The 13,477-nt window shown below is 34.2% G+C and overlaps 1 protein-coding gene across 1 annotated transcript; it reads right to left on the bottom strand.

Annotated features, from left to right (window-relative positions):
• Positions 1–322: 322 nt before the first annotated feature.
• Positions 323–11,115, bottom strand: LOC129738904 (ornithine decarboxylase 1-like). Its single transcript, XM_055730236.1, has 3 exons — positions 10,635–11,115; positions 9,803–10,573; positions 323–539 (listed from the first exon to the last, which is right to left on the bottom strand). Exons 1-3 carry the CDS (start codon positions 11,069–11,071, stop codon positions 431–433), a joined length of 1,317 nt encoding a protein of 438 aa, XP_055586211.1. The 5' UTR covers positions 11,072–11,115; the 3' UTR covers positions 323–430.
• Between the last annotated feature and the right edge of the window lie 2,362 nt (positions 11,116–13,477).

The following is a 13,477-nucleotide window of genomic DNA, read 5'->3' as shown; positions in this document are numbered from 1 at the left end:
TTTAATGAAGTAATTGGCGTTGAGGGCTAAATATATGAAAAAATGGGTTCGATTCGAATATTACTACTTATGTTTTTCTTTACAAATCAAGCTCATTTTATGAAATTTACTGTTTAAAAGTGAATAATTGTGGTTCTACAAGCTATTTTTGGGAAGATCACTGTGATTTTAGACGTTTTCTAGTGTTCCAATGGTTGAGAGACAAATCTAGTTAGCTTAAATTTGCTTATGAATGATACTTTTTTTTCATTCAAAAACCAAGTCCTTCAAGTAAAGAATGAAAAGCATAGTGGAATAAGAAAAAATAAACCATGCATTTTTATTTGTTACTGTTTATTTTGAGAAGATTTCAATTTCTTTGTAAAAAGAATATATGTGTGTTATAATATATCTTCTTTCGAGGTTTAATACAAAACAAAACATTTTCTGCTCACTCAAACTTGATTGACTCGATGCTGTTGTTCGTTTGAAGATAAGATGATTCCAGAACAAGCTTGTCCGGATGAGCTTTCTCCGATGCCAGCTCATCCAACAGATTCCTGTAAAAGAAATAGTGATTGCATGAGAATAATAAAATATACAAAAATGAAAATGATAGAAAAGTTCGTTGGATGCAAAGATTCAAAGATTAAAATTGCCAAAGGCTGAAAGTCTCTCTAATAAAGAAAAAAAAACCTTTCAAACTATAAAATATATAGTGTATTTTCATTTCTTCAGTTTAGCTGACCCTGTTCAAGTAAACGATTAACCGACCCTATGAAAACTTCTTATAAAACTGTACGCAACACGAATGAAATTTTCTGCCAAAAAAGCTGTTAAGAAAACCTTGAAGATTTCAATAAAACTGTTTCATAAATTCACTAGTAGATTTTTCTAATGTGTTTGTCCTCATGAAGTGATTTTGATTGTAATGATAATAATAAGTACCATACCCAAGTAAAAATTTTTGCTTTATTATGGTCAGCAGAATTTCGTTAGGACTACAGCATTAATCTTCAGAAATAGCTAAAGCGCATCCTATAACAACATCAGAACTCTAATAAAGCCGAAATTTGGCTATTTGGCCCTATTCAGAAACGTCCTCATGACAAATCATTATGCTTAATTTAATTGGTCACTAAAGCTTTTGAAAAAGCTATTATTAAACGTGTTAGCGAACGTGTTTTTTTCGATTCTGTGAGCTCTCGGAGTTTTATTTTTTCCAGGAACAATGATCTGGAAAAATTATTAGCCAAAACAAAAATGTTTTAACCATATTATAAGCATCTTTTCTACTGCTAGTCAAAATTTTAGGCAAAATGTGTATGAAATAGTATCTTAAAATAAATGCGCCTCGTCAAATCTGATAGTCAATCGTGATGGAATTGATGAAAAAAAGGCCTGACAAAATATTTTTAAATATTTGCATTGTGAATCCATCAACATAGCGTCATTTTGTGCCCTTCGATTTTGCAACCAACATGGCGTTAGTCAATTCAATGCTTAGTATCTTTTTTATGGTCAGATAAATGGCTTGTTAGTTTTATAACGGTTTACCACATAGAAAGCTTAAATCTGACGTTTCTCTCACAAGCCAATCAATTACACGCTTACGGTGAGTTCCTCATATCTGAATTGTTAATCATAAGTACGTTAACAAGCTTTGATCACCGCTGATTCTTATTGACTTTTTAGTTGATGCTTTTCGGTGAATTTGAAATCAAATTAAAACAATTCTTTTGACGTTTCGGCCTACTACCTTCAGCCATCCTCAGAAAACTATATTATAAACAAAAACTTAAATTAATACAAAAATTCTTCACAATATTCCATCACAATTTCACTGCACTTTTGCACTTACGATTTGTATCGCCGCGTGCTTCCTGAACGGCTGTCTTACTTGATTTAAGTCCGGTTTTGAATCGCTTCTATTATTCAGAAAGTCCATATATACACAAAAAGAACACAGCGATTGCATTGATTGGCCGGACACTGAAACTTAGCGACGTTGAAAAACGTGAAAGGAGCATCAATAAAGTTAGAAAAAGAGGTGAAGAGGTTGTACATAAGACACAACCACAAGGTTTACGTAGAATTACGATATCAGTATGTATCTTCTATTCGTTCCACGAAAATTTAATATATTTCTACATGAGTGTGTCATTTTCGAATCGTGTTGACTGACTTGCTTCCATTTATGTAGTTTTTTTTCAAGTTTGTATGAGTGAGAACTCAATTATTCAACAATAAATCCATAGTTCATCCATTTTTTCCTTGTTATCAAATGGTGAAAATTGAGAAGGTTTCAACTAAACTAATAAAACGTGGAAAAAAAACGGTGTTCTTTGTCAGTCTTAACACTTCAACATGAAAACAAATTAAACGACAGCGCCATCCACCTGAGTATTGCTACACTTTCGCAACAGCGATGAATCCAAACCCGAGTTCAATGTGCCTCTGTTTAGTTCAAAAGTTTCAGAGCAACTGATTGAATTCGCTAATTTTTTTCTTTTATATGGGGAAAATATCATAGAGTTTGCAAAAAAAGGCATGGTGTAAAGCGTAATAACAATGAAGGGTATACAGCATACGTGAAATATTTCTTGCAGAGTGTCGAAAAAAAAAGCTTACTTTGATCTGTTGGTTTTTCTTCCGGGTCATTTGGAGATACATAGGACATCGAAGAAAGGGAAGACTGCCACTCAAGTGCGAGTAGGAAAAAATATACCTACGAAGTATAATGAATCCAAAAGTTTTTATTAAATGATTCTTTTTTGGATTTTGAACAAAAATTAAGCTAATGTAGCCATTTGACACTGTTAATTATGTAATTTTAACTGTTTTTTGCATTTTTTTTCTGGTTCGAGAAGTTGGTTCTTGTTGAAATAATGTTTTATTCTAAAGGAAAAATGAATCATGCTAAACTTTTTCATGTGAGTATTCAAAGTCATGATAAGGACTTGTTGTTATTGTGATGTCAAAGCATAGCCTTTTGCCGTACCACCTCTTTGGTTGCGTTTACCGGGGACAGTTTAGATTGACTCAAAAGTCTTCTTGATGAAGATCATTGCCCCAAAAAAACGATTCGTTGCGCTCTTTCAACGTCTTGTCTTGATAAACGCCAGCAACATTTCGTTGACCAAGAAATGAGTGGAAGATCCATTTGAACTTCCATTCCATTTTCAGCAGCGGATCAACATCTTGATCCCCGACAGCAACACGCGTCTGCTGCTCTGAAAATTTTAAACTCAACTGGTCAACTGATTTTCTCGACAGTCATATTTATAACTTTCCAAACACTAATGCGTATTTACGCTTTATTGGTACTGGTGTACTAACACACAATCAATCCGAAATGGTGTTCGGAAAAGATGTCCGATAAAGAGGCGTTTTTCGTGACGCGAGATCTGTTCGCGAATTTCAATTTGTACCCCTATAGTGTTGCCGTAAGACGTAATTCTACGTCAAAATACTTCATTCAAATAATTACCCAGATGAATTTATCAAATATATTTAAAAAAAAGAGGGTAGATGCTATTTACAACTCGCTAAGCAACAGCACTACGGAAAATCTAAGAAAATACGTCTCACTAACATACATTCCTGGATTGAGCAAAAAAGTTAGTAGAGTACTGAAAAATCATGTCATAATTGCATCCTCGAGACCAATCAACAAAATTAAAACCTGTTTATTCACAAAAACGAAAGACCAAATTCCAAAATTGAAACAGACAAATGTGGTATATTCAATTCCTTGTGAATGCGGGAAAGAATACTGTGGACAAACATCTCAAACTCTGGAAAAAGGATTAAAAATCATAAAACGAGTCTCAAACAAAAGAGCCACAGGATTGACACAACACGCCATAGAACAGAACCATAAGTTTAACTTCGACAAAGCATATATTTTATAAAGAGTAAACCAAGAAGGAAAACGAAAAACAACTGAAACACTACACATAAAACTCAAAAAAGGAAGAACAGTTAACATCAAGCAAGATTCGATTGAAATTTCTAAAACATATAGCTCTATTATTAAAAAACTAAGAGAGACGTCACAATTCGCAACTAAAACGACGGATTCAAAAACGACGTCACCGAACACGACGACAACAAACAACATCACGACGACACCGGGAATGATGGACGCCAGCTGCTAGAAGCGATTCAAAACCGGACTTAAATCAAGTAAGACAGCCGTTCAGGAAGCACGCGGCGATACAAATCGTAAGTGCAAAAGTGCAGTGAAATTGTGATGGAATATTGTGAAGAATTTTTGTATTAATTTAAGTTTTTGTTTATAATATAGTTTTCTGAGGATGGCTGAAGGTAGTAGGCCGAAACGTCAAAAGAATTGTTTTAATTTGATTTCAAATTCACCGAAAAGCATCAACTAAAAAGCCAATAAGAATCATAAGTACAGAGAATGAGGACAGACTTTTTGAATGAAAAGGGATTGGTTGTAAATGACCCGTGGAATAAACCATGAGTTGAAGTCAAACTTCGTTGTCTGACGCCATCTTTAAATTCAAGATGACGGCTTCTGATGTGAATGACTCAAAATCGCATGAAACCCCAACAATATTGTTATTTGGTGAAGAGATAAACGAGCAGAAGTCGAATTTCGCAATCTGACGCCATTTCGAAATCCAAGATGGCGACATCCGCTCAACTTTAAATGGTATAAATAACAAAAATTCGCATTAAACCACCAATATATGGGTATAGGGTGAAAGGGCTTAACTAGAAAAAGTTAAATTTTGCTATCGGACGCCATCTTAAAATCCAAGATGGCTGCTTCCACTGAACTTGAAAAAACTGTTAATCACTAAAAACCGCATAAAACTCTTAATCCCTAAAAATCACATGAAACGTCCACAATATTATTATTGGGTTTAAGGGCGAAACCAGTACAAGTTGAAATCCTCTTTCTGATTTTATCTTAAAATCCAAGATGGCGGCTTCCACTGAACTGTAAATGACTGAAAATCGCTCGAAAGCTATACAATATTGGTAATAGGTGACTCTGTTTGTTTTTGGCACCTTTAACCGTATACCCCGTATTGTGGATGTTTCATTAAATTTTCAGTAATTAACAGCTTTGAAAAAAAAAGAGAAAGCCGCAATCTTGGATTAATGATGGATTAAGATATAGAAATTCGTCTTCTTCTAGTTATTTCTTCCACCCAATCCTCATATTGTGGGAATTTCATTTGGTTTTCTGAGATATAAATTATTTTAATGTTCAGCAGAAGCCGCCATCTTGGATTTCAAGGTGACGTCTGATAGTGAAATTCGACTTCTATTTGTTTGGTCCTTTCACTCAATACTCAGATTGTGGAAATTTCATGCAATTTTCAGTCATTAACATAATTTTGAAGTTCAATGGAAGCCGCCATCGTGGATTTCAAGATGGCGTCTGATAGCGAAATTTGACTTCTTCTAGATTAACCTTTAGCCAATACCCAAATTGTGGGAGTTTCATGCAATTTTTCGTCATTTTCAGCATTTCAAAGTTCAGCGGAAGCCGCCATGTTGGATTTCAAGATGACGTCGGGAAGGGAAAATTCGACTTCTTGTATAGCCCTTCCACCCATATTGTGACGGTTTAATGCGATTTTTTTTTCATTTACATAGCATTTAAAGTTAAGCGAAAGCCGCCATCTTGTATTTAAAGATGACGTCAGATAGCGAAATTCGACTTCTACTCGTTTAATACCAATATTGTTCGGGTTTCGTGCGATTTAAAGTCAATAACAACATTTTAAAGTTCAGCGGAAGCCGCCATCTTGGATTTTAAGATGGCGTCAGATAACGAAATGGAACTTCTACCGATTGACCTCTTTTGACTAATACACATATTGTAAGGGTTTTTATGCGATTTTTAATCATTTACAGCATTTTCAAGTGGAGTGGTAGCCGCCGTCTTGGAATTTAAGATGGCGACGGACAACGAAATTCGACTTCTACTCGTTTATTACTTTCACCTAGGTAATAATCATATTGTGAAGGTTTCGTCATATTTTAAGTTATTTATAGCTTTTAAAATAAAAGCGGAAGCCGCCATCTTGGATTAATAATGGCGTCAAGCAACAATTTTTTTTCCTACTATTTATGCCCTTTCACTCAATACTCATTTCGAAGATTTTTAGACATATTTTTAAATTTTAACTCAAAACCAACACGCATAACTTTCAAAAATGTGTAAAAATGGGAATTCCAATTCAAATATGTGTTATCTTATCTGAGCTTGTCCTGTTTTGATATCATGATCACAAACTGTAACTGAGTTTTATGCCAGTTTAATATTCAGGTACTGAGTGCTATCATAAATCATGCAAAGCACAGCTTGGAGCAAACTTCTAAGTTTGTGTTTTATTATAGTTTAAACAGAGCATTCATAACTCTTTGAAAACCACTAAACAGTATGTTTAATAAAAGCTTTATTAGCGTTTTCAAAACTATCTGAAAACATATGGTCGATTCAAGAATATAAGAATTTTTCATGATCATATTTAAACCGTCATAAAACGAGCTACACAAAAAATGTCATAATAAAACCATTTTAAAACATCCAAATGCTAGTTAGCTTAATCTGTGTTTCTTGGGTAAGTATTTCCTATTTCGAAAATTAGAAATAAACTCGATAAACTGAAATAACGTCGAAACTTACTATTTCTCACACCACCAAATTGATTAAAATAATGGCGTCACAAGTGCTGCAAATTTTCTGAAAGCACGAATGATATTGACTGTGATTTTCTATCAGTGTAAAAAGCTTGAACTGAAATGAATGGAATAGAAAAGTCAACAAATATAAAAGCTTCTGATCGGCTCGGTCATCTTCGTGCCTACGGCAAGCTTTGCGAGTATGTCTATCAGTCAGTAGAAAGCTTACTCGTAAACCCGAACTAACATGTTTCACTCGACTGCTACGAAAGCGTCTTTCGCTTAGGCGTTTCTGTCACTCACTGCATTCGATCAGTGAATGTAGCTTAAGCATTCAATCAGTGTCAGCGAAAGTTGCTGATAATTTCAGTAGGCATTTGTTTTTTTGCCATTTTCAAAAATTGTGAAATGGAATTCGAAAAGAAAACACGATTGGAAATTCGCTAAGACTAAACGATTATTCAGAGGGGACGGGAAAAGAGATGAATATAAATTTCTTGATGACGATATGGCAAATATCTGACAAATATGACAAAAATTTGACAATTGGCGTCAAAAAATGACAAAATTATGACAACATGTAATAAATATGGTGGAAAAATGACAAAATTATGGTAATATTTAGTATGGCCAAAGTCTGACAAATATGAAAAACTTATGGCCTAAATATGACAAAAAATGAACTATAAAATGACAAAAAATAACAAAAATCTGACAGATTAGATAAAAATTTGACAAATGTGATAAAAATATGACGAAAATATGAAAAATATTACGAAAATATAGCGAAATTTTGACAATACAATAACAAAACATGACAAAAAAATTACAAAATTATGACAAAAATCTGACAAATATGACAAAAATATGTCAAAATTAAGACAGAAATATGACATTGATTTAACAATAAAATGACAAAAATTCGACAAACCTTAGTCAAAAATATAACAAATGTGTTAAAAACAAGACAAAATTATGACATAAATCTGATAAATATGACAAAATCACTTCAAAAAACTATCAATAAAATGAAAAAAAACATGACAAACTTATGACAAATTTGGTAAAAAATGACAACAATCTGAAAAATTTGACATTTTTCATATTTTTATCACTTCATCATAATTTTACATAGTTTGACGAAATTTGTGACCCTTCAATTTAATTTTTTCTTAATATTTTAATCATAAATTGGTCATATTTATCTTAATTATGCCATAAATTTGTTTTATTTTTATCACAATTTTATGTCATGATATTGTCATTTTATTGTTATATATTCGTCATATTTTTACCACGCTATTTTTGAATTTTTTGCCAATATTTCGTCATATTTTTGTTATAGTTGTCACATTTTTGTCAGTTGTTAAATTTTTGCAAAATTTTGTCATTTTTGTAAAAAAAACTGTCATATTTTTATCACATTTGTCATATTTTCGACAGAGTTGCGTTGGTTTGTTTTTATCATATTGTAAAATTTAAGCCATATTTGTCAGATTTTTGTATTTTTTGTCATACTTTACCACATTTGTCATGTTTTGTATTTTTATTGCCAAATTTTTGTCATATTTGTGTCATAACTTTGTTACAGTTTTGTCGTAATTTTGTCCGCCACATTCGTCCCACACGCTCCCTCGCCAGCGTTCTTCTCGCCAACCCGAACACTTATTTCTCAACCTCCCCACCTCTATACACTGTCACGTTTTTGCTCATCAAAATCCTTAAAAAATAGGAATCTCAGCAGTAATTATTCAATTTCCGCAAGTCTAGCGCATCGAACAGGCTTTGTCACCATTCAACTAAAGTTAATGATAATTGAATTGAGCTTTTTTCACTTTCAGCTATGTTTGCTTGATACTGAAAATGAAGATAGGATAACCTCATGAACCTGCAAAGACCCTGAATGTATACTGAGCACCGATGTTGCCGATTCGTGAATGAGTATGCAGAGTGCTTTCGGGATTGAGCTTTCTGTTCATTATCAGATGAATGCAGATGGAAATGAACTGAGCGTACACTGCTGTAAATTCAATTGAAAATTGAAAGCTGACACTGATTATTTGCTGCACTGGGCGTCACGAATACTATAAATTTTTAAAATTCTTTTTTTTTTTTAATCATCTCCAGCCATCTTTTTTGACCAAATTAATGTGAGGAAATGTGCGTCATTAAATGTTTGAGATACGAACATCATTTTAAATCTTTTATCTTACCGAAGCTTCCAGATGTTCAAAAATATCTGTAGAAAAAAATGTATGAACATTTGTAAAGTTTAATAAACGCTTATATTTTATCCTTGATTTGATGATGATCAAGTTTTTTTTATTATTTACTTTTATTTTTAGAAAAGGTAGCTTTTTATTTAAAGACAGGGTGTTCAATAAGTTCGAATAAATCAACAGGTTAAAATAAAAAAAATATTTTTCGAGTGGATGAGCAATTTAATATGGATAAATCACACCAAATGCTCTGGGAAATTTATACCTTAAACCATTAAAAAGAGCTTCAGAGGTTTACACGAAACGCTCCTCTATTAGGGACGTTTCGTTCCACATGGGAATGGTAACGATTTTTTATGTAGTCAGAATAGGTTTTCTGTCTGTACACGTGCTTCTGATTTTTGGTGTTCTCCCAACGACTCTCTATCACTTGTTCTAGCTAAACTGCAAAATTCACGATTTTGGTTTAACTTTTATTTACCTACACGGATTGTCCTTAAAAGTATGATTCTGTTATTCTAAAGGTAAGATCACAGATTCCCTTTCAAGATCCTTTTATGATACGAGCAACGATCAAATAGTTATTGTGTATGGTATACACGAATGTTTTTGTCCGACATTTTGAATGTTCCGGTTAACTGACGGAGGGTCACATGCAAATTCGCTTTTTTAAAAGTAAGCTTATAATATTGCCTTCTGCGAAAAAACAGAACTGAAATATGTCTTGGTGTTTTAGATCTTAAATATTTCTCATCTCTCCATGTAAAGTGAGCAGCTGTAAGTCGGTTTCGTCTCAATATTTTAAAATGATAAACTCCGCTTTGAGAATTACCGCTCTTACCCAGAAAGAGTCACTCTTTAATTGAAGTTTTCTTAAAGCCAAATTCTCTTAGTCGTCTATAGTCAGTTGATAAACAATAGTGTTTGCGACTTACCAAATACTGTTCCTAACAAACACAACCGATTTCGGCAAACAGAAACCGTTGAACCGACAGGAATGAACCCTAGCAAAGGCACCTTGATTTTCGAAGACCACAAAATCCGACAGTTCCAGTTCCGGGAGTTGGATGTCCTTGGCAAAATAATCATTTCCGTCACAAGTTGGTCCGAACAGGGTGCATTTGCGAATTGGACCACAATCGCTGGCAGATTTCCAAACAATTGGATTGACTTTTATCCCACGGTATTTGGCGCTGTAGAATGTGCCATAAATTCCATCGTTGAAAAAGTAGAAAATATTATCTATGGTGTTTCGGTCTAGGCTGTTGCGGATAACCCGTTTGCCATGAACCGGAATCACCGATGTGACTACACTAGCACTATAGAATCGACCGGGTTCAGCTATGATTAGAAGGCCTGGTTCTTCGGGGAAAAACTCGTCCAATGCCCTGTTGATGTGAACGGCGTACTGGTTCAAACCTTGACCTTTAGCCCCCGAAAATCCTCCACCCAGGTCCAGGTACCAAAAATGGAATCCTAACGATTTGGCGTAGTCCGTAATCTGACGTCCCTTTTTGATAGCCTCATAGAAGATATCGGCATCGGAACAACCGGATCCCACATTGAAGCACCATCCAATGACATTGATGTTAAGTTCTTTGGCTAAATCCAGCAGCTCGCGAGCTTCCACGTCAGGGTCACAACCAAATTTCGATCCCAGCTGTACCAACGCATTCTTGGAATCGAACCGATACCTTATCAGAACCCTACAGATGGAATTCAATAATTTTTGTTTAATATATCTAATCTAAACACATCAATACCTACTCCGCTTCTGGATAGATCTGGTGAATCTTCCTCAGTTCAGATTCGCTATCAAAAACTGTCCTAATATTGCGCTCCTTTGCAAACTGCAACCCTTCAATGGTTTTTGCCGGCTGGGCATAGATAATTTTATCCCGGCTTACCCCAAGACCCAACATTCGACGAACTTCCGACTTCGAGGCACAATCATAGCCACATCCGAGCAGAATCGAAGTTTCTACCAAGGCCGGATCGTCATTGCTTTTGACGGCATAGAATGGACGCACCCGGGGCAAACATTTCAACCATTCATAGTGCCGTTTGACGAAATTGTCCAGCTCGACCAGCTGAAGCGGTTCCTCGGTTGGCCCTCGGGATACCAGCTTGTTGACTAGCTCCCCAGAACTCGTGGAATCGTCCACCACCTCCAGGCGACCACTCAGAACGCTTAGAATGTCCATGTTATACTAAAATCTTTCGCCATTAAAGCGGACAAAAATACACCAAATCCTATCTTGACCTATTATACAATTGTGTGGAACGACGCTGATAAGATTAGGCCTTCTATACAAGTTTTTGCAGGCGTCACTTCATTAACACTGATAAGCTAAACATTCTTCAAAGCGGAACGTTTACCGAGCGCTGTTGGATCTATTTTTGTCACTTGATTGTCACACTCACCCCATCATCTCGAAGCACAATCTTATTTTTCTGTGTAGGGTGATTTGACAATCGTTGCACTTAAGTCATTTCAACTGAATTCACTCGATTGTTTTGTCGATTGTACTCATATAGGTTTGGCCAACAAGATCCAAAAGTTAAGGAGCTTGAAAAAGATGACATAAAAGTTTAAAAAATTATTTAAAACAGGTTGTTTGTTCCCAATAAGCTGAGAGAAATTTGATGTCGTGCCTTATGTTATCCGATTTTTTTTCCCATGGGTGCACATTTTAAAAGCCTTCTAAAAACTCATTGCAATTCTTGTTGTTAGTTGTAATTTATTATAAAAATAATCAATCAATAAGGCTATGATCATTTAGTATCCGGGCACTTTATTTCGGTGATAACTACGTTAATAGAGCTCGGATATACAAAACTTTAGTAGCGTTGTGTTGGTTATGAGAATGACTATTTTGCCTATTTTTGATAGATTTTTTAGTTAACGTGTGTTTGAGATATTTACGACATGGTAAAAATAATTTTGCACAAATTCGCTCTTTTTATGCATTTTGCGCCTCGAAAATTCTTCATTGTTGACTTGAAAGTTCATGAACTGTTGATTTTATCTGATTTTTTATTCAGACCAAATGGTTAAGAAGTATAAGGAGCCACTCTAGGATGCACACGAAGTTCAAACCAACCATCGGAGTGCAACCATTGATCTTAAATATAGAAGAAAGTCTATGGTTATTGGGGATAACTGAATGCAGACACCTTAAATAATGCATTTATTTCCGGCTGGCAAAAAGTGTTGCCTGTAGACACTAAGTTAATAACTAATAATGATCAGTGCCAAAGATCGCAATCTATGCATCCGGTTTTTACGCCATATGACAGATGTGTTCTTATGGACAAAAAAAATGTTAAAACCGGATTTAAGAGGTCAAATTCTTCGAAAAGGTTCCATCTAGATTCCAAATGCTTTTTCCAGGTGAGTTTGTGTAAAATATCATGATTTTGCAAAGGTTTTGCTTCTGTGGTAAACAAAATAAATCAATACCTGACTGAAAAAAGAGTGCAAAAATAAAAAAGGGATTTTATGAAAAAGTTAGAGTTTTATATATTTTTACATTAAATGTCATATTAACATCTTCATTTCCTCCATAGAAAGATTTTTGATCAAATGAATAGTTTTTAAAATACACATGTTTGTAACTGCCCTGATTCTAAATGATCATAGCCTTAGTTGTTTCTTTTTTTCAATTTTTTTTGTATTTTATTGAGTCTACAAATGCAAAATTAGCCAGACCACAGAAAGTGTACTACGTATGCCATGATCATCAGGATTTGATCTTATGAACCTTGGAAGTTGATTGATTTTTACAAAATAAGTAGGGGGAAGTTGTCTACTACCGGACACTTAAGGTTTTTAAGCAATAACTTCAAAAATAGTTTGTTTTCAATATTGGTTCCTCTATTGATTTGAAGAGAATCAATATTATGATCACTTAACTATATAAGATAAAAATTAATTTACAACATATTCATGGAACTAAATCATGGTGTTAAAAATGAGCTCAAAAATCGCGCAAAAAGAGCAAGTAAAAGAAAACCCGCTGGTGAAGCTGTCGTTAGATCTATATTTTACCGCAGAAAATATCGTAAAATGCCTCATTTCATCTGAAAAAATTCCAATTAATTTAATTCAGTCTTATTTTTTAAAAGAAAAAAAATTAAAAGACGGCTAAAACATTGACAGTTTAAGTCATCCTGTGCAATGATTTGTCAGGGAACAACGATTGGCAAATTACCCTAATATTATTACAGTGTTATCAATTGAATTTGGTGTCTTTAGGTTATTGGGGTTGTTTTTCAGCTCAATTCAGCTGACCGATAAATAACAGCATTGTTATTTTGCGTGACTTGATAATAAATTTGCCAGAGAACATAAAATGCTATCAAATTTGCCCATGAGAAGGTTGGACGGGGTCATCACCCTCTTCGAGAGATAGAAATGCAAAACACGAAATCTTTTTAGATTTTGACTGAATAGAAAAGATATTAAATTCTTTGTTGAAAGTTAATGAAAAAATCTATTCCCCAACGCAAATAAATCAATAAACTTGTCTTTAAAATTAAATTAAAATAAACTGAAGAGTTTACTCACGTTTAGATATGGTTGTTTATTAGTTTATCGGCCTTATAGG

This window comes from Uranotaenia lowii, chromosome 1 (genome assembly GCF_029784155.1).
Source record: "Uranotaenia lowii strain MFRU-FL chromosome 1, ASM2978415v1, whole genome shotgun sequence".
NCBI lineage: Eukaryota > Metazoa > Arthropoda > Insecta > Diptera > Culicidae > Uranotaenia > Uranotaenia lowii.
This window is presented reverse-complemented; position numbering and strand designations above follow the sequence as displayed.

Excerpts from the sequence above, each read along its gene's own strand:
- LOC129738904 (XM_055730236.1), bottom strand. The coding sequence starts at position 11,071 with ATGGACATTCTAAGCGTTCTGAGTGGTCGCCTGGAGGTGGTGGACGAT. Across the intron at positions 10,574-10,634 it reads CAGATCTATCCAGAAGCGGA|GGTTCTGATAAGGTATCGGT; the intron begins GTAGGTATTGAT and ends TTCCATCTGTAG. Across the intron at positions 540-9,802 it reads TTTGTTAGGAACAGTATTTG|GAATCTGTTGGATGAGCTGG; the intron begins GTAAGTCGCAAA and ends TTTCTTTTACAG.